General features: G+C 51.6%; 10 protein-coding genes across 10 annotated transcripts; 6 read left to right on the top strand and 4 right to left on the bottom strand.

Moving 5' to 3' along the window:
- Positions 1-160: 160 nt before the first annotated feature.
- On the top strand, positions 161-1,825 carry BKA58DRAFT_410175 (uncharacterized protein; the record flags this gene model as incomplete). The annotated part of the gene is made up of 4 exons (XM_046172203.1): positions 161-348; positions 787-872; positions 944-1,715; positions 1,783-1,825. 4 exons carry the CDS (start codon positions 161-163, stop codon positions 1,823-1,825), a joined length of 1,089 nt encoding a protein of 362 aa, XP_046028018.1.
- Positions 1,826-1,906: 81 nt separating this feature from the next.
- Positions 1,907-4,043, bottom strand: BKA58DRAFT_419428 (uncharacterized protein; the record flags this gene model as incomplete). The annotated part of the gene is made up of 3 exons (XM_046172711.1): positions 1,907-2,311; positions 2,429-2,536; positions 2,622-4,043. 3 exons carry the CDS (start codon positions 4,041-4,043, stop codon positions 1,907-1,909), a joined length of 1,935 nt encoding a protein of 644 aa, XP_046028017.1.
- Positions 4,044-5,854: 1,811 nt separating this feature from the next.
- On the top strand, positions 5,855-6,898 carry BKA58DRAFT_467743 (uncharacterized protein; the record flags this gene model as incomplete). The annotated part of the gene is made up of 2 exons (XM_046175072.1): positions 5,855-6,443; positions 6,493-6,898. 2 exons carry the CDS (start codon positions 5,855-5,857, stop codon positions 6,831-6,833), a joined length of 930 nt encoding a protein of 309 aa, XP_046028016.1. The 3' UTR covers positions 6,834-6,898.
- On the top strand, positions 6,861-7,306 carry BKA58DRAFT_455076 (uncharacterized protein; the record flags this gene model as incomplete). The annotated part of the gene is made up of 1 exon (XM_046174532.1): positions 6,861-7,306. One exon carries the CDS (start codon positions 6,861-6,863, stop codon positions 7,260-7,262), a length of 402 nt encoding a protein of 133 aa, XP_046028015.1. The 3' UTR covers positions 7,263-7,306.
- Positions 7,307-8,072: 766 nt separating this feature from the next.
- BKA58DRAFT_133513 (uncharacterized protein) lies at positions 8,073-10,467 on the top strand. The gene is made up of 2 exons (XM_046164450.1): positions 8,073-10,238; positions 10,286-10,467. Exons 1-2 carry the CDS (start codon positions 8,329-8,331, stop codon positions 10,356-10,358), a joined length of 1,983 nt encoding a protein of 660 aa, XP_046028014.1. The 5' UTR covers positions 8,073-8,328; the 3' UTR covers positions 10,359-10,467.
- Positions 10,468-10,907: 440 nt separating this feature from the next.
- On the top strand, positions 10,908-11,991 carry BKA58DRAFT_133526 (uncharacterized protein). The gene has a single exon (XM_046164451.1). It carries the CDS (start codon positions 11,013-11,015, stop codon positions 11,853-11,855), a length of 843 nt encoding a protein of 280 aa, XP_046028013.1. The 5' UTR covers positions 10,908-11,012; the 3' UTR covers positions 11,856-11,991.
- A 661-nt stretch (positions 11,992-12,652) lies between these two features.
- BKA58DRAFT_133452 (uncharacterized protein) lies at positions 12,653-13,533 on the top strand. The gene has a single exon (XM_046164449.1). The coding sequence runs from the start codon at positions 12,880-12,882 to the stop codon at positions 13,339-13,341; it is 462 nt and encodes a 153-aa protein (XP_046028012.1). The 5' UTR covers positions 12,653-12,879; the 3' UTR covers positions 13,342-13,533.
- Positions 13,534-14,090: 557 nt separating this feature from the next.
- BKA58DRAFT_437990 (uncharacterized protein) lies at positions 14,091-14,903 on the bottom strand (the record flags this gene model as incomplete). Its single annotated transcript, XM_046173544.1, has 4 exons — positions 14,091-14,384; positions 14,432-14,506; positions 14,560-14,851; positions 14,896-14,903. The coding sequence occupies 4 exons, from the start codon at positions 14,901-14,903 to the stop codon at positions 14,091-14,093; spliced, it is 669 nt and encodes a 222-aa protein (XP_046028011.1).
- A 267-nt stretch (positions 14,904-15,170) lies between these two features.
- Positions 15,171-16,854, bottom strand: BKA58DRAFT_311665 (NAD kinase; the record flags this gene model as incomplete). The annotated part of the gene is made up of 5 exons (XM_046167343.1): positions 15,171-15,953; positions 16,001-16,142; positions 16,190-16,629; positions 16,679-16,744; positions 16,801-16,854. The coding sequence occupies 5 exons, from the start codon at positions 16,852-16,854 to the stop codon at positions 15,171-15,173; spliced, it is 1,485 nt and encodes a 494-aa protein (XP_046028010.1).
- A 134-nt stretch (positions 16,855-16,988) lies between these two features.
- BKA58DRAFT_133430 (uncharacterized protein) lies at positions 16,989-18,569 on the bottom strand. Its single transcript, XM_046164448.1, has 7 exons — positions 18,362-18,569; positions 18,171-18,314; positions 17,965-18,120; positions 17,808-17,918; positions 17,585-17,761; positions 17,387-17,541; positions 16,989-17,342 (listed from the first exon to the last, which is right to left on the bottom strand). Exons 1-7 carry the CDS (start codon positions 18,509-18,511, stop codon positions 17,123-17,125), a joined length of 1,113 nt encoding a protein of 370 aa, XP_046028009.1. The 5' UTR covers positions 18,512-18,569; the 3' UTR covers positions 16,989-17,122.
- Between the last annotated feature and the right edge of the window lie 60 nt (positions 18,570-18,629).

Genomic DNA, 18,629 nt, shown 5'->3' with positions numbered 1-18,629 from the left:
GGTCCTAAGACCACAGCTTGGCTCCGCCTCGTTCATGTCGCATGACAGGCAGCTGTCATTACCATTCTCGATTTGCTGACCGTCGGTCTTCTTGCGTGGCGCTATTCGAGGTGAATTTTAAGTCCCGCAAGTCAAACTACACCCTTTTTACACTATCAGCATGCGGCTATCGCCTGAAGCCGAGGCCTATCGTCAACACATACTCAACTACGCTGCACGTTCATATACTCGCACGCTTTTCTTTGGCTATCATTATAGATTTCTCGCCGAGCTGCTCCGAGCTGACGAGGCACATCTACCCAAGCAACACAGTGACCTCGAGGCGTATCATCTTGGATATTTATCTGTGTATGGGCCGCCTTGTCATGGCTCTGAGCAGTATCAACGTCATAGTTACAAATATTCTCAATTGCAGGACCTAGTCGCAGCCCCGCCTCCAAGCAAAGGGCAAGGACAGGTCCTTTTCCTCAATGGACATCTTCCAGGGTCTTGGATATGTGAAGTGGGGGCAAAGTACAGTGTCGCTCCCGAGTTCTTTCGGCAGCACATTCATCTTTGGCGCTCGACCGACGGGCCTGTTCTTCACGCAATAACAAGAACTCCATACGCCACTTCGAACAAAGGGCTCCTACTGCGTCTCAACACACAGGGAAATTTTGGAAAGAACAAGCTGCCTGTAGATCCATTCAGTAGCTTGATCTTGCAAGCGCGACGAAAGCTTTTACCCGACGACGTTGAGTGGATGCCCAGACGTTTGGCCGCAGCTCCCGGCTGTTCATATATAAGAGGGCACGCATATCTTAGCAACCTTCAATTCGTCATCGAGCAGGATGTGTCCATAACCATTGAGTCAAATGGGGACGGCTGGACTGGTGAGCGACCTGTTAAACCTTGATCCCGTCTGGTCACCGCTTACACTGTGTACCAGCAATCTTGTGGACAGACGTGGGAAGCAGAGACCTTTCCCAGAGCCGCACTTACCATCATTTCATCGAATATATGGCAGCCAAGACAGAGACAGGACGCCGAGACATACGCTTATTACCTGTACATGTGCTGGGACAGGAGTCAAGGATCAAAAATCCATGGCCACTGCCCTTCCCTGATCCCGATAACCCGCAAGCCACCGATGATTCGCTATTTCAGACAGCGTACCATCTACCATCAGAGCTGCATGTGATGCTTGATGATCATGAGATTGCCGGGCAAGATCCGCTATACGCCCTCGCACCTATACTCTTATTCGCAGCTGCCTCAGAGATTCAGCTACTATCGACACTCCAAAAATGGTACGACATTATCGCCTCGACCAAATGGGATCGAAAGTACTCAACCGAGCATATGGAACAACTCATAATGCACAAGCATCTTTTGGATGACCACGCCAGTCGACACGAAGAAGTTCTACGATTCATCAGCTCGCCAAAATTAGCTCGATGGGCAGCCAACCTCACACAAGACCAGAGCGATGTAGCTCAGGAAGCCAAAGATGCAGTCAAGGCCGACTACGAGTTTCTCCGATCACGATACCGCCAGCTTTCGCTGCATTACCAGGAAGCGATAACAATACTCGTCAGCGCTACTTCGCTCGCAGAATCGCAGAAACAGATCACGCTGGCCACCCAGGTTACGAAGCTCACTATACTTGCGACCATCTTTCTTCCACTTTCGTATTGCACTTCTATATTCGGCATGAACTTTGTGGAACTAGATCAGTTGAACATATGGATCTGGGTAGTTGTCACAGTGTCTGTTGGGCTAGCAACTTTTGCTGTTTATCAGTGGGATGAGAGGCAAAGACTGTGGGGGTTTTGGGTTACGATGAAAGCTAAGTTTCGATTGGTGCGCTGGCAACACGATCTTTCAACGACAGTATAGTTTCGGAAAACTGGACCAACGGCTACGATCAATATATATGATACTTCTTGAGTTCGGCGGGGACTTCGAACGCCCCATAGAATGCAACCCTCCCAGCTCTCAATCGCCGCTCCAGCGCATCACCTTCCATCTCGAAATTCTGCACATGGCCGCTGCGCTGTACAAAGCTTTGGAATCCTACGACACCTGAGCCTTCGGTTCCATCTGTCCTTATTCCATCCGCATAAAGCACAGTGCCGCTATGGCCGTTCGGTGGATCGAAGTCAGGATAAATACGGTAGAGGATTGCGCGTGACACTAGATCCTTCCATGTTGCCGCGTCGTGGTGTTTGAGACTCTTCGAATCGCCCGCTGTAGCTTTCTGGTTGAGAAAGATGCCTTCGCCTACCACAAGGATGTCCGATGGACCACTGCACTTGATGCTTTTCGCACACTGTGAGCTTTCAGCGTCAGCTAAGATTTTGGTTGTTGTTATCTGCTGGCGGAGCGAAACCCATGAGTCGTGATTGAGCTAGCCGAGGCCACTGATAGGGGATGCGACATCTTTCACCAAAGTCCCATGCGCGGGTTTGATGAGAGTGATGTCGTGGTTGAAGCCGTTCGGATAAATTCCCGCTTCCTTGTCAAAGCTTTGGTGGATCGTTCCGCACTGACAGATCTGTTAGCATAAGAGCACATCAATCGTAGTACATGATAATACAGCTATGCTGTACGAGTATCATCGGCGTGCTTAGTATACTAACATTTTCACCGCCAGCCCAGATTTCAACATGCTCATTCCAATCGTCTTCTAATTTCTGGACGCGTTCATCATGTTTCCGGCCAAGGATACTGTCGCGATACGACTTTGCAAGAATCGCTTCAGTGATGACGTGGGTGGACATCAATATCATTGTGATGCCGGTTCGGCTTACTTTGAGCCCGACACGTCCAGAAAACTTCTCACTTCGATGGTTGGATTTTGGGCGGGCCTCTATGAAGTCGTTGAGCTTTAGGGATGGTATGTTAGCGAGGGATTGAGCTGGCGTGCGGGCGATTGGAGATGATCCTGATGTGCCTAGGGGTACGAGTGATGATCTGTCAAAGGTCCTCTCCGTAGTTCCTGTCCTCGCTGGTAACATGGTGGGCTCGAGGGTCTGTTCAATGTAACAGACCTTGAGACCGCCATATTTATGCGGAAGATGTGATGACGCCCAGGTAGCGTCGAAATCTTCTGGCACCACGACCTGGAGTAGACCGTTTATCAGAAAATAGAATCCGATCCTCCCCTCGAAGGTAAGAAAGATGTCTTTGATCAGGTTGAGGGATACTTCGGCTCGGCAATCGATTGGCGCCGCAGGTCGCGGATCTGGAGGTGGTGCCACTCCACTGACGGGGGGCCAATGATACTCCACTGGAAGTACCAAGGGCGCATTTGCAATAGCGAGAGGGTAGTGTGCCGGCTTATCTGGTTCCATAGGCGTACAAGTCCAACATCCACGCTGACTACCGTATTTGGTATACGTGACATTGTATTCAACATCCCACTTCCAGTCGTCAGGAAGCCGGTACTGTATATCTATCCAATTTTGCGATGATGATGTTTCCAAAGACAAGTAATCAGACAGACTATAGGCCTCCGAGCTGGCTTTGTCGGAAGCAGGATTTGCCTCTGGGCTGCTGTCGAGTCCACAAGTTGAACCCACTGTGTCTTCTTGATCGTTCAGGGCTTTCGAAGCTAGCAGGTGTGGTTGGGCAGACAGTAGCCTTGCGCTTTCAAGACTTGGCTCAGAACCAGGTCTTGCGTCTGGAGCGTTGTCGAGTCCACGACTTGATTTCACTTTGGTATCTTGACCTGCCCCGACTTCCTGGCCTAGCAGGGCTCGTCGGAGAGACAGTAGTTTCAAGTCTTCAACAATTCGGTAAGAAGCGAAAAAAGTCTTTTCACTCGTTTGAGCGCTAGCATCGCTTTTACCCCCTCCTTCATGGTTAGTAGATGATGGAGGGTAGGATGAGCCGGCACTTAGGAAGTGATCGCCAAAATTAATCTCCGATTCTGCAGCCTTTAGATCTAGATCGTCGCAAGGCGGCGGCTCTATCGAGTCTCGCGCATGTACGTCGTTCGGATTGGGTACACCTTTGTTCTTGCCAACACCTGCTGATCTTTGTGGTCGCTTTCTCTGCATGCTCCGTATGACCCTAATTCAACGAAGAGCGACTGGTCGAAATCATACCAAGGCTGAGATATGAACACGAATACCAAAAGATACGAAGAGATAGGCCACGTCGAGTACGTAGCGAAGGAACAAGAGGGTAAGAAGACTTGCGGACAGCAACCCAGTGTTGAAGATAAAGCGATGAGAATGGCTTTTGGAAGCAATGTTGAGAGTAGTAAAGTCGGCAATACCAATACCAGGCTGGAGTTCTACTTTCTGCCTGGCGCGCCACCGCGTCAGCGCAGAGATGCAGCAGGTCAGCACTACTGTCCAATAAGGCTGCGCCGCGAAAGATGTGAGCCTCGATGGCGTCGCGGTCTGTACCAAACTAATTTGAAATCATTATGACAGCGCTTTACTGTATCGGATATGCCATGCCATCACTTGCAGCGCGCCTTTCGTCTCCGAGCTCATCATACCATCAACGCAAGCAGACCGATGAATCACAGACTGAGCCCGCGCACCAGTACCACTGAGTATCAGTAGCTTCGGTTGCTCACGTCCCAGCGCGACGAACACCTCGTCGTCAGCCAGTGCTGTTGCTATGACGCATCTCACGAGCATACGCCTTTGTGACTCCCCACCAACTTGCCAAAAGCACGTCTGTCTGCAATCCTTCACTCCATCAGTAAGCCAGTATAGAGATACGCATTTGGGTGTCATCTAGATATCAGCGAATACAATGGCGAGGGATGCGCAATGAGTGGTGTCAAGAACTGTGCGCCTTCCACTTCACTGCCGAGCGCATCGCAAGAGAATCGAAGAAGATTCTGATCGGGTCCACCGGCGTTACGGCGATGTAGTTCTTTGTATCAGCCATGGGTCAGATCTGGACTTTGCGCGTTCTCGTAGGCGTTCTACGTCTGCTTCGCGTACGGTCGGCCGTTCGATGTGGGTCTTGGACTGCTGCCACACTGCCATTAGTTCAGGACTCGCAACGTCGAGACGAAGCTTCAAAAAACTATGTCGCCGGTTATCTACTTACTACAACGCGTCATTTCGCCAAAGTCGCGATATGTTGTTGCGATAACGCCGCGTGCAGGTTTCCGGCAATACGGATAACCTTCCCATCGGAGTGCGTTCACGGTCGCGTCATCCGATGCGTAAAAGACAGCTTCATACGCCGGTAGCGGTTCTCACGCTATCTCGTGATTGTTAAGAGACATTATCTTGTTGGAGGCGGAGGGATGTTTCCAGGACGCCGGAGGCATTCTCATAAGGCAGCATGTCGTAGGTGTAGTCGAGCCACCGTTGGTAGCAAGGACGATGGCATCGCCCATCAAGTGGGTGACCGACAGTGGCTTGTGCGCTTTGCACCTTGCGCAACGCCGGTCCCAGGGCACCTACACCATGCTCAACATGTTTCTGCGATGAACATCGTTGGTGGTGGAGAACGTATACTGCGCCGCAATGCTGCAGATGACGGTCGTGACGATGGCTGTCTGTGCACTCGCACTGCTTGTGCGAAACAAACACTCGTTGCGCAACCATCACCATCATTACCACAATTATGAGACCTAGGGTTCATACACCGACTGTCCATCAAACACTATACCGGCTAGCAGTGCGGGTTTCGCCTGTGGTGGGAAGTAGATGCGTCCGGTTCACGTCTTCATGTTGCAGGCGCGCGTTCCTGTCATCAAAGGCTAGCTTGCAGAAAGAAGACCCCCGCGAGTTGTTCAAGTTTACTTCTGGTAGATGGATGTACATAAAATTACCTCATATCAATCACTTGGAAATGCGGGCTGATATGATGACGTAGTGTCAATGAGTCTTTGCGCATGGCAGAACGCCGCTTGAATTTCAACGTTTCTGAACTCAAGAATGCAGCTGCAAAAGCACTGAATAGATCCGTTTCCGACGTGAATGCGATACAAAATATCGCCGAAGACGGTTTCAATCGCATCCTCAATGTAACAATGAATAATGGCTCGTCGGTGCTCGCCCGTCTTCCATACTCATCAACCTTACCACGATGTCTGGCAGTAGCGAGTGAAGTCGCGACACTGGACTTTCTCCGCACTAACGGAATTCCTGCACCTTTCGTTCTGGCGTACTCCTCTGGTGAGAACGCTTTCGGCGTAGAGTATATGTTAATGGAAAGAATACCAGGAAAGCCTCTCAGTGGTATCTGGCTCAGCTTAGCTGAAGAGGAAAGATGCCGGATACTGCACAGAATAGTCTTGATGGAGACCAAACTGTTCGCGAACACGCTTCCCGCCTGTGGTAGCATATACTACTCCCAAGAAATGCCTCCGGGAATGCCTCGCATAGGTATCTCTGGATCTAGCGACTTGTGTGTAGGGCCATATGCATCTATGCGATGGTGGTATGAAGAACGTGCAGAACTGGATGTTGACCGAGGTCCTCGTGCGTACTTTGCTCTAGACTTTCACAACACTAATTCTGACACAGAAAGACGTCGATCCTCAGCTCGTTCTTCGAAGTCATGCCGAGAAAGAGTTGGCGCGGATCCGGAAATATGGACGGCCAAGACACCCATTCTATCGCGAATACGCTGAGTCGTTTGGGTACAAGAAGCACTTCGAAGTTCTCCCTGCTTTTCTCGCCGCGGACATACCAATGGCATTTGCAGACCACGCAGACGAAGGGTATCGAAGCTTTACAGAGCCCAAGCTACCAAAAAATCTTGCGTCAACGGCAGAAAAGGAGTGTGCTGAGGCAGAAGAACTATATCGCCGACGACACATACATTTCTGGTACCTCGGCCTCACTCAGGTGCTGAACAAGCCTCACTAGCAGGCGTGCACTTGCGACAAAACTTTCATGGCACGTCAAATATTTCACGATGCCGGCACTCGATGGGAAGGTGACAATGCTCATCTCCAGATCAGTATCGCAGATGTTGTGGAAGAATGGCCAGTATTTGCATCTGCCGCCGCAGACGGCACAATCCCGCCATGCCCCATCGTCATACCCGAGCAAGAAGCGCAGAGGAGAGTAGATATGCGGAAATCCCTGCGGGAAAACAACGCGTTTAGGAAAGAATGGTGGGAACTATTGGGTATATCCCAAAGTGGATACACGTCGCACGAAGGCTTTGACTACGCGAAAGAAAAAGCAAGGATGGCCAAGGAATGCATGGTAGACGGGCTGAAGGACGACCCGGAGGAATTGAAGAGAGCCCTACTTGATTGGCCTTTCGATGACTATGACGAGAATGAGTGAGGTTGATGTTCAGTCACCCTTCATGTATGCTATGTAGCAGGTGAGCGTTACGGCTCGATCTTGTAAAAAGAACCCCACTCCTTTGATCCTAAGACATTCTCGAGATACATTCGTACAAGCTGCGTTTGTGATCTCGCAAGTTATGTTGCAAGCGTCGCAGCTCGCAACTGCTGGTCCGGTGAAGGCCTCGGGTGGCTATTGCCGTCGTGGAACTCGAATGCGGGACCACCTGGCACATCGTTGTATACCAAGTGGTTGCACAGGGCTTGCGCATGCGGTAATTCTCTCCAAGCAAGGTTGAAGCTCGCCATAGAAATATTTCGTCCACAATTGATGGTTGTGTGATTTTTCTTCTCCCGTGCTGCCTACCTAGCATGCCAGCCTTCCGAAGTCTTCCGGATCTCAGGCCACCATCATCAAGATCGCGCTTCAGGTGCACAGCCTCATCACCAAACTTCCAGTTCACCGTCTCAGCGGTCGCACAATCCGGCATAGTGGCCTGCATCAGCTGCGGTACACAGCCAAGGCGGAAAGGCAAGGCGTTACGCGCCAGGGAACGATTTGGGGAACGCGTGGGAGGCACACGGCAAATCTCTCACCACTTACACCGCGCCCTCGCCAGCCCCGAACCACCCCACATCAGCCTTCAGCATCAGGTGCATCGGGAAGCGTCTGCCTGCTGTGTTTTCCGGTCGATGCCTGGTGCCTGCTCGACTACTGGCTTGGAGCGCATTCGATGATGTGCTCTAGACACCTGATTGGTCAGTCCGGCCGTAAGAAAAGAAGAAGTTGAGGCTGAGACGCAGTCAGCCATTTTCCAAATGTGGGCTACGGCAGGCTCGCTCCTGATGCGTTCGCGGGACGTTGAGTCCTTCCCAGGCTCAGCTTGCGTCTGTACGGATGATGCCTTATAACGAGGCTTCGCACTGTTTACCCGCTCATTACGACTACATCTTGCTCGATAAGACACCATCTGGATAATTCAACGAAGGTACCTTTACGGAAAGCACGACCGAGGATCTTGGAATACAACACTTGCAGGAAGACGCTTTGATTGGTTGGCAGAATGGAATACCCCGAGCGGCAACCATTGCTGGACGAAAAGATTGTTCATGCCCATCAACTGCAGAGGGACGATGAGAGTTTGCAAACCTCTACAAAGCCAGCGAAGCGGAGTTTAAGCGAGATCATACGCCATGTTGTTCTACTACCCCTTCTCTGCGGCCTCGCCGTGTACGGGTCATATACATTTTGCAAACAACACCTTCCGAATACGGTGCCAGCGCAAGAAAAGTTCACTTCTTCCAACTACACATGTCTACCAGGACAGTCCTGCTGGCCGACAATGAAGGATTGGAACGCTTTCAATCAAAGCATCAACGGCAATCTCCGACTAACGGAGCCTTGGGCCGCCCCGTGCTACACAGATCCGTCGAGCACGCAATGTCAAGAAGTCGCGAAGAACTACGGCGATGGCGTCTCACGCACGAATCACTATGGATCAATGGAGTTTCTCGACTGGGAGAAGTGCGACACGTCCCAATGTGCACTCAACTCTTTCAATACATCCGAGCCTGTTTCCGGTACCTGCTCGCTAGGGAGACTTTCTCCATACCATGTCAGAGCCACGACTGGGCATGATATTAGCAAGACCTTGAGCTTTGTGCGCAAACATGGGATCCGGGTATCGATTAAAAACACTGGACATGACTACTACGGGCGATCAACCGCGCCAAACTCCTTGGCAATCTGGACTCACAACATGAAGCACACAGAATATCACAGAACGTTCCAGCCCAAGGGCTGCCAGACTCGCTATGAGAACGTTGGAGAGATTGGCGCCGGTATTCAGGCCCAGGAGGCGTGGGAGGCTTTTGAGCCTCACGGTATGCACGTCACTGTTGGTGCTGTCGCCTCTGTCGGTATCGCTGGTGGATATGGTCAGGGAGGCGGACATGGGCCACTGGGTCCCAAACACGGTTTAATGGTCGACCAAGCTGTCGAATTCGACGTCGTCACCGCCGACGGAGAGCAGCGTACCATCAACGAATGCAGCGACCCGGATCTGTTCTGGGCAATGCGCGGAGGCGGAGGCGGTACCTACGCTGTGCTCACATCTTACAAGTTCCAGCTCCATCCGGCCGATCCTATCAATGTATACAGCTTCCAGGCTCGCTTTCCGGCGCCGAAAGACATCACAGAGTCCAAAGTGCATCGCGACATTATCACCGGGCTTGCTGCGAACCAGACCCTGTTTGCAAACCATGGGGTCGCCGGATACAATTTTGTGCTCCCAGATCATGTCGTATTCTTGCAGGTCCTGCCCTCCAATGACACGGAGGCTATTAAAAATATCACGTCCCAATGGCACGACTTCTTGACGAACTACCCTGGTCTCAAAATCACCGAGAATGAGTATCACTCCTTCAAGAAGTTCTCACATTGGCATGAGTTCACGGAAAGACCCGAGATATCTCGAAATGGACCCGTTGGTCTAGGCTTCAACGGCGCGGGGCGCTTCATCCCCAGGGCCCTCTTCAATTCATCTCACAGCATTGATCGGCTCGTTACTGCGGTAGTTACCGCCATGCAATTTTCCCGTGCCAACCATGGCAGTGGGGGCGCTCAGTTCTATGCTACTGGACCAGACAACACTCCCGACAACGGTAAAACCAGCGTGAATCCCATCTGGCGAGATTCGCTATGGGAAATAGTCATGGGTCAATTCTGGACGACTGCCACACCGTCAGTGGCTCGCTCTCAGATTCAAAAGACTGTCTCTGCTACCATGGATATCTTGAAAGCCGTCACACCGGACGGTGGGTGCTACTCGAACGAAGGTGATTGGACCGAGGAGAATTGGCAAGAAACGTTCTTTGGGGTGCACTACGAGAGATTGCTGGCTGTGAAGAGGCGCTACGACCCATCAAATCTGTTCAACTGTTGGAAGTGTGTGGGGTGGACGGGATATGATGAGTGAGTATCATGGTCTAGATCTCGCAAACAGGAGCTAACTATAACAGCCCAATGTACTCTTGCTATGCGCAAACTCGACAGGAGCCGAGACCTTCTGTGCCTCTTGGACCTGTTGGGTGAGCGGATCGCGTCTATCAGCGACTGCCTCCATGTCTAGCAGCCAACGTCGCGCAACTTCTGGTTCGCACTTCTATCTCACTTTTGGACTGAGCGAAGTCTTCCTTTTCGCAACTGTTTCTCTAAGATCGCATCATTAACCTTGTTTGCATCGCATTCAATATCATTCACTGACCGTCAAACTACCGCCCAAATCTTTTGTGTCACTTTTGGGGCCGACATGCACGTGCGGTGCGCCGAGGCCGGTTCGTTGCCCACCGCCGCAACGCGAGTGCAACCCAGTGAGCCCCATCGATTCGTGAAAGAGCAACGTGTGGGGGCCGTGTGTGTGTGTTGCGTCTCCGTTTGTGCTCATCCAAGGCCTTGTCATTGGCAGGCCTCTCATTGGCCGGCCCCCATTATTCACCGGCTGTCCAACCGGGCCAACGCGCCCCAACGTGGCATATAATTGTAATCCACGCTCACTTGCGCTTTCAGACCCCCGAGTGACGCAGGGCCATAACAATAACAACAACAGTTTCCCCAGCGACTTTTGTTCCCACGCTCCTTTACCTGCTCCAATCCACATCGCGCGACACTCAACTGCCTGAAGATACTTGCTCGAGCCGTTATCTACTTACGCGACTAGGTCCAAAATCCGATTCAAGATCACTCGCGATGCACCTCAACGCCCTCATTGCCCTGGCGCTGCCGCTACTCGCCGCGGGCGCGCACCTCGGATACCGACACAGTCACGACCATGAGAAGGTCCACCCTCGTGCTATGTACACCAACGTCGTTATCGTGACTGAGACAATATTCATGACCGTCACGCTTGAGCCAAATTCAGGTTCTGCTTCCTCCAGTAGCTTCGTCATTGCTACCTCTACTGCGCTGCCCGAGCCGTCCATCACCGTGGAGGTTCCGCAGAAGGGCGTCCCTGCCGTCGCATCCACGTCCGCATCTTCTGTTACTCCTTCCGCCGCTCCTTCTTCTCCAGATGGAATCTACGCCCCTCTTGACTCGGTCCCGAATCAGGCCATCATAGTCAACTCGTGTGATTACGATGTCTATGTCTCGTCCATCGGGGATGACAAGAGCTGCGACAACAGCCCCGGGAGCGATTGTGTAACGATACCCGCTAACAGTACATACACCGAAGCCATTCGCACATGCTACAAATCTGGCATCTCCCTCAAGGTCGCCAAAACCAAGGACATGACGCTTCCGATGCAATTCGAGTACACTGTCTGGGACGATCACACACAGGTATCTTATGATATCTCCTATCTGGACTGTATGACCAAGGACGGAACCAACTTTGACGATTGCGCCGGCCACGAGAAAGGCATTCAAGCCGCTGCCAAGGACGGCCCGGTCTTCCAATGTGCCGCAAATGAGCCATGCGCTCAGCAGGCCTATATCGTTCCCGAGTTTGCGTACCTTCCCGACGCCCCAGTCGGCGGTTCCACTATCGACAAGGGTGTGGCTTTCGAGATATGCGCAGAGAACAGGTCCTGAGCGACGCCGTCACTTGGAACGAGATTACGATCACGAAATTACGACCGAAACATATCATTGCCGTCTAACCCAACGAGGGGATCTGGATATCTCTTCCGCAAACATGATGGAGCAAGAGTGTGTGTTGTCTGAATATAACGATCTCTTCCAAACGTTTTCTAACAATCTACGCGCAGGCCCTGGATACTTTTCGGGCTGGACACCTACATGACCTCATGTTCCTTCCCTTTTTAGCTTTTACTTCTGTTGTATACTTTTGGCTTCAAGGCTTCTTTATCTCCTTCTTCTTTGAACAAGGGCATACACGAGTGGCGTTGGAGGATTTCGGGATATGATGCTGGCGCATGGATAACAGCGGATGGCAGCCGGTACCGGTGTTTTCCTTATATGAATACTTTCACTATCAGGATAAGATAGCTTGCTTGTAAGCCCCATCTAACAGCATTGCACAACCTCTGCTTTTGATATGCAGTGATTTTGGTGACGTGAGAGCCTGGTGGCCGATGACGTGCACCTCGATGCTCTGATATCTTGGAGTACCATGCGCAGCTTCGCCGCAACGCGGCACCTATGTCTCGCTAGCACAGTTGGCTCCAACCTCTTTGCAACGTACTGCGGCGTAGATATCACGATGATTACAGCTCAATTTTATTATGTCACTACCTGCAGGCGCTCGACACCATCGGCGCATACAAGCATCTACGGGCCTTTGTAGCATGTGATGTAGGATTTGGAGGTTCACTGACCCATAGACTACTCATTATGAATTACTCACTTCTTCGGTCGTGACAGACGCTGTCATGAACGAGTACTTCCTCTCTACATGTCTTCTGCTCTTTCCATTCTCCTTCCTCTATACAATAACATATTTCTTCCTCAAACATATTTGTCGCAGATCCTCCCCAGCACCAACATCTTCATCGAAGCGGCATCTCCACAGCGACGCACGGCGCATTCAGCTCCACACCACTGAATCACAGCCCCATCCTTCCGTGCCACCGACCAGCATCTACACAATTCCAACATGGCCGTACTACGCGCATCCTCGCCCGTCGCAACGGCGTTGTTAGCTCTAATTCTCCTCCCGAGACTAGTGGCTGCAGTGCCGCACAATCACGCGCACATACATCGGCATGTCTCGCCAGCCAACGACCTCATAACGCTGGGTCCTGAGTCACTGGCACGTCGAGACACCCCTGTGAAGCTAGGTGACCAGGAGCGCATGGACGAGGCCGAGGTCGCAAAAATGGCAGCAGGTTGTAACAGCGGTGACTGGCCTCTCGATGACAGCGTCCCCATGCCCATCGAGAAAGCAGGCACTCAACTAGACCTCTTCCCTAGACCAGAGAGCACGCCCAACGCACTCACCATGCACAACTACTGCTCCTACGATCTTTACTTTGTCCACTACAACGAGGGCGGGGTGTTCGAAGATAAGGACGGTACCAAATTAGCGGCCGGCTCCTCTATCTCACAGGTACTGTGATGAAAGTGTACAAGTCGAAACCACTAGAATGGCCGTTTCTCATCGAATATAGCGGTTACTACGATATGAGCTTGATACACTGTCTTGGCACGACTGACAGAAATCCCCTGGTTCATGACGAGAAAACAACTCAGACGATTACTACAGATACGAGTCGTTGCCCTGGACACGAAGCGGGACTACATCTCAGTCAACGAGAGGGTCGTAATTTCCAGTGTGAGCCAGGTCTTTAGTGGGATGATCAGGCTTACCTGTACGAAGTGAGTCTATAAGTTTAACTGTGTATAACTCAAGTGCTATCCAACTAATGAATATCATCGGGAAGGAATGTGTAAGCCGATTCGGCCGAATTCGCCATATGATAGGAGCAAGGGGATTTCCATGGAGTTCTGTGCCAGCCTGAAGCCCTAGGCGTTTGTCAGCTCTGTGCGGAGAAGTACTCCTCAACATCTCATTGCGCCTGTCACTCGTTTTGGGTGTGGGTCCTTGTCTTTTTCTAGCTTGGTGGTTTACCAGTGGCGTGTCCTCCATTCAGGCGTGCCTTCGCTCTTTCTACCGATACATAATGGAATGTAGTCTTTGACAATTTGTTCTTACACCCCATTCACGGGAAACTTAGAACACCGTGAAGCCTACATCAACGCTACATCTTCTTGTTTGCTCGTTGTTGGCCTATTGTAGGCTGCATACTGCAGGCGTGTTCAGCTTCTTTCTCGTATGAGGTGCTTACCCTTCCCACTTTGATCAGATCAGCTCAGCCGACTTCTCAAGAACCTCCTCAACTGTCCGATAGCCCCCTCGTTCAGCTTCTGCGCACAAGAATCCGACTCGATATGCTGGAACAAGCTCGACAGTTTCGACATCGCCGCATCGCAAGTCGGACACATGAATGGAGTGGCACTATACGTCGTATGCCCTTGATTGAACAGTTCACCCCGATAGTTCGTGTCGATGAACTGATCCCATCTATTGCACACGGCTGCCAGCTTATTGAGGTCGGTGGAGTCGATATCGCCGCAGGTGCCGTGTTCGAGATGGATGACCTGTGATGGTAAGCGACAAGTTGTGTTTGATTGGATACAAAACTTACCATGCCGCCGTAGGTCTTGAACATGCTCGTACATTCATAACATTTGTACGTTGGTGTACGATGAGAAAGCTGATGCTGCGTATCGTCAGCATACGACACACACTTACCATGTAGATAATACAACTTACTTGGTGAAGATTGGTCGGCGAGTCAAAGTGCCTCTCGCACTGGATGCATACATTGAACTCTTCAACATGATTCCAGTACTCATCCGATTGAGGATCATAGTGTATGCCATCGCCATCGTCACAATCTTGACACACGGTGCGACAGCCCTCGTCGCGGCAGTGATCGAGCAATTCGTCCCACGTATCGGCGTCAAAGTCGCATTCGGGGCAGTCGTGGTGCTTCGGAGAGTCTCGGACATGTTGATCGAGCGCATTGATAGTGCCGTAGGGGCGATTGCAGCGTTGACACCATCTGTCTGTGGTCAGCGTAGGAAACAAAAAACATGAGTCACTTACACAGTCATCCTCGCAATAGCTCGTTTTTTAGTAGCGTCTGGTCGTCGGTTTAGCGTATAGGGTTGGTATTTAAGTAGGTGATGAGGGATTGCCAGGGATCGCGTGAGCCCTGCAGTGACCCAGTCACGTTCGGGTTGATCGGGTGGCTGCATCAATGCAATCCGCCACATATCAACGACGCAAACAAATGACAAAGATAGAGAGAGCGAAACCGAGCACTGCGCTGCGTGGATAATTGTATATTTGGCTGAATGGCTAGTCAGATAGCTTAACCTCTATGAACTCCACTCCTTAAACGCCTTCTGTTTTTGCCTACTATTCCATTGCAGAGTCCTCGAGATACTGTCGATCCAATCCGTTCTCCTCTTGTTCAGCGGCAGCACGCTGGGGAACGGGAACCGACTTGCGCTAATCGTGACGTAGTCGCCTGGTTTGAGTTCGACCCTTTCTCTGCCGTCAAAACTGGCCCATGAACTCGTCCTCGCGTCGTATGGTACACCGCACCGGAGCACTATAGTATCGGGTAGGATAATGGGGCGGAAGGAGAGCGTATGCGCACAGATGGCAGTGACAAGAACCACGGGATTGTCGGGGTGGCAGAGTGATCCGCCTGCCGCAAGATTGTACGCAGTCGAGCCCGTGGGCGTAGAGACACAGATGCCGTCCGCCTGCACAGTTGTGAAATGCTCGTCGTCTCCAAACAACTCAATCGACGACATGGTAGGGTTTGGGCCCCGGTCTACGACCACCTCATTCAAGATATTGTGTGTACCATCGGAGTAGTGTGTATGGTGGTCGTCGATTTCCTCCCCAATGAGTTCTTCGACCAGATCACGACCCTCACCGTCCCGTTGTTGGGATCGCATGACGGTAGCTTCGAAGCGGAGACGCAGGCTGACTGTGATGCCGTCTGCGAATGCAGTAGATAGGGATTGCGGGTATAGTTCGAAATCGAATTTGGTGAGGAAGCCGAGCGAGCCTAGCGAGAAAGCAATCGTTGGGGGTACGATGCGCTGGAAGAGCCATGACGCATACAAGACTGTGCCGTCACCACCGAGCTGTGTTGCTGTCAGCCATGAAGAGTACCCAGCGTGGCATGCCTTACCGCTAGGACAATGTCAAAAGTCTGTGGCTTTTGAGCGCACATCTCGTTCGTCCAGAATTTGAGCCGCCCTTGGAACCCCTCGTTCTCTAACAGGCCAGCAGCGTTGAAGATCTTGTTGTCCTCCAGCGTCTGCTCGACGTAGCTATGTCTCGTTAATCCTGTACACTGCTAGGCAAAGCCGCCACATACACGGTATACTCCGAGTCCTTCCGCAGAAGCCAGTCGGTCACCTCGCGCGAGTTCTTGATCAAGGCCTCATCGTGCGCTTTGCCCAGAATGAAGATGTTCTTCACATGCAGCTTAAGCCTGATCTGCGACAGCTTCTTCGACAACTCGCGTATTCCGAATGCCATATCGGACAGCTCCTTCTTGGTCAACAGCCGCGAATGTTGCGTCTGCTCCGAGCGCGCAGAGGCTGGGTCTTTGTCCACGCGCCGTTCTTGCGCGAGACTTTCGTGCGACTGCGAGTGATCTTGTACGGGCAAGCCATCGTGCTTTTCGAGTAAGGAGTGTACGATACACGCGGTGGTGCGGCGACCGTTTTCGGGGCGGGACGTCATTTTGCCAGAGGGAGGGGGAGCGAGGGAAGCTTTGCGACGATGGCCGTTATATCCGCCTTCGAAGACGACCTGCGATCATTGGTCAACGTGTGATGGAAGGAAGGAGTGGAGTATGTACCTCTAGCGCATCGTCATGGCTGGTCACTTTGGTGATATTCTTGGTGTCTTGGTCTCCAAACTCGCTCTCCATGAGGATGTTAGCTTAAACGCGTCGTTATGACGTTTGGGGTGCGTAGGTACCTCGATTGCTTCCTGCACGCCAGGGCTCAGCTGGTCGAAATAACTTGTCGACATGGCTGGAGTGCGCAAATAGTCCTGCGATTGAAAGGGCCAAGAGACACGGCTGCCCTTTTGTAGCCTTGTTGTAGCGCGTGCGTAATGTCGAAGGTGCAACAGTAACTGCGGTTCACGACCCACTTTCCGAGGGGCAGGCAGGCCGGGCCCCGCTTGCTCCCAATCATGCCAGCGCAACGCCGATGAGATCAGCCACCGGCGTCCTTACTCATGCCTTTTTGTTCAACCACGACCATTTTCGCGGTAGCGGTCTTGCTGACAAAGGATGCTAAAGCGGAACTTCCACTGACTCTAGCACTTCCTCGATGACATCCTCAACCGTGACACCTTCAAGGACAGCCTTGACCGCCTCAAGTGAGCTGCCCCATTGCATGCTGCGCTCGTTCTCTGGCGCAGTGATGACAATGCGATGTGGGTATATCTTGCGAGCGGCAAGGGCGATCATGGACGGGGAGATGTAATCGAGGCCGTGGAGTGGGGCGAGCGTACTACTGCTGTCAATCCTATACTACCGGGATAGTGGACCACTTACTGTGCCAGCGTGTTGAAGTGTCTCGTGGCCAACGCAGAGATACCTCCTGCGACTGCTCGATGCAGCCTCATGAAAACGATGATGTTATACAGATAGGCTCTTACTTCGGAACTGATTCTGACTTGCGACACCAGCTTCGTCAAGGTCTCGAGCTCCTGTTCTCGTTAGTACCAAACAGTCATATTACAGTCGACATACATCAGGTAAGAACAATGCTTGTCGCGGCTTATGCTTCGTCGGTTGAAACGGCGGCGTGCGAACCACGGAAGATATTGATGCGCCGTCGTCTGATGCATGATTCTTCTCCTGTAGCTCTTCAAGATTTGGCAGTCCATCGTCTACTTGATGCTTGTGTGAGATGAAGAACTGATCATTCTGTAGCATTGTTAGACTCTGCATCAAGATTGTAGGGTGGACCTACCAGATGCATCGTTAAACGCGGTGTGTCTGAAGCATTCAAGGCGACGAATAAGAATGGTTTCGGAGCTGCGTGTACTGCTGTTCTCGTGAAGTTCCGCTTTCCTCGTATCAGCTGTTTCTCATTAGTTATGCTCGAGCAGAAAACATGGTTGATGTACCTCTAGAGCCTGAATCTGAACCTGCGGATTCGCCCTGTTGAGGTTTCTTGCGATGACAATGTTCGCGATACGTTGACTATCCAACGGACTGAATGGCCCGGGTGACTTCGATGTGTGTCCGCCAGGCTTCCCGGGTGATATTGAGATGGACGAAAACTGACTGGGCGTCAGTCGCTCGCATATTATTGTACACAAGCATAAGCTACCTTTCCTCTACTAGGCTCGGCTTTGCTACCGAAGTAGTCGTTTTCTTCTCCTCTCACAAGAATTCCGCTTCCGAAGTCGTCTAACGTGGTATGTTCGGTGCATTCCAGTACGGCCCATGTTAGTCCAAAAACATTGGTAGCGACCTATTGTTGTCAGCGCGTAAGCGATGTCATATTGGAAAGCAACTCACAAGCTTCAATTCCTCCAGGACGTCTCGGGTCAGTAGCCTTTCCGCTTCGATGATGCAATGTTGATCCGCGACCAAGCAAATGAGAACGGCAAGCTCCAGATCGCTCAGCGACTGCACTTTTTCCGTGATACGATCTTCCGAAGCTTCCATAGTCGATAAGATCTAAAAAGGCTTACTTCGTTCTTGTGAAAGTTCTAGAAGCCTGTTAAGAAGTCTGGCGACGAAAGTGCTTGGACGCGATGGCAGTTTGTCGCGTTCGGTTAGCGAA

The sequence above is a fragment of the Alternaria rosae genome (assembly GCF_020736505.1).
Source record: "Alternaria rosae strain MPI-PUGE-AT-0040 chromosome Unknown BKA58scaffold_3, whole genome shotgun sequence".
Taxonomy (NCBI): Eukaryota; Fungi; Ascomycota; class Dothideomycetes; order Pleosporales; family Pleosporaceae; genus Alternaria; species Alternaria rosae.
This window is presented reverse-complemented; position numbering and strand designations above follow the sequence as displayed.

Coding starts and splice junctions, on each gene's coding strand:
- BKA58DRAFT_133513 (XM_046164450.1), top strand. CDS start 8,329: ATGGAATACCCCGAGCGGCAACCATTGCTGGACGAAAAGATTGTTCAT. Junction 10,239..10,285: donor GGGTGGACGGGATATGATGA/GTGAGTATCATG, acceptor TAACTATAACAG/CCCAATGTACTCTTGCTATG.
- BKA58DRAFT_133526 (XM_046164451.1), top strand. CDS start 11,013: ATGCACCTCAACGCCCTCATTGCCCTGGCGCTGCCGCTACTCGCCGCG.
- BKA58DRAFT_133452 (XM_046164449.1), top strand. CDS start 12,880: ATGGCCGTACTACGCGCATCCTCGCCCGTCGCAACGGCGTTGTTAGCT.
- BKA58DRAFT_133430 (XM_046164448.1), bottom strand. CDS start 18,511: ATGGAAGCTTCGGAAGATCGTATCACGGAAAAAGTGCAGTCGCTGAGC. Junction 18,121..18,170: donor CCGAGCCTAGTAGAGGAAAG/GTAGCTTATGCT, acceptor ACGCCCAGTCAG/TTTTCGTCCATCTCAATATC. Junction 17,762..17,807: donor CGCGTTTAACGATGCATCTG/GTAGGTCCACCC, acceptor ACAATGCTACAG/AATGATCAGTTCTTCATCTC.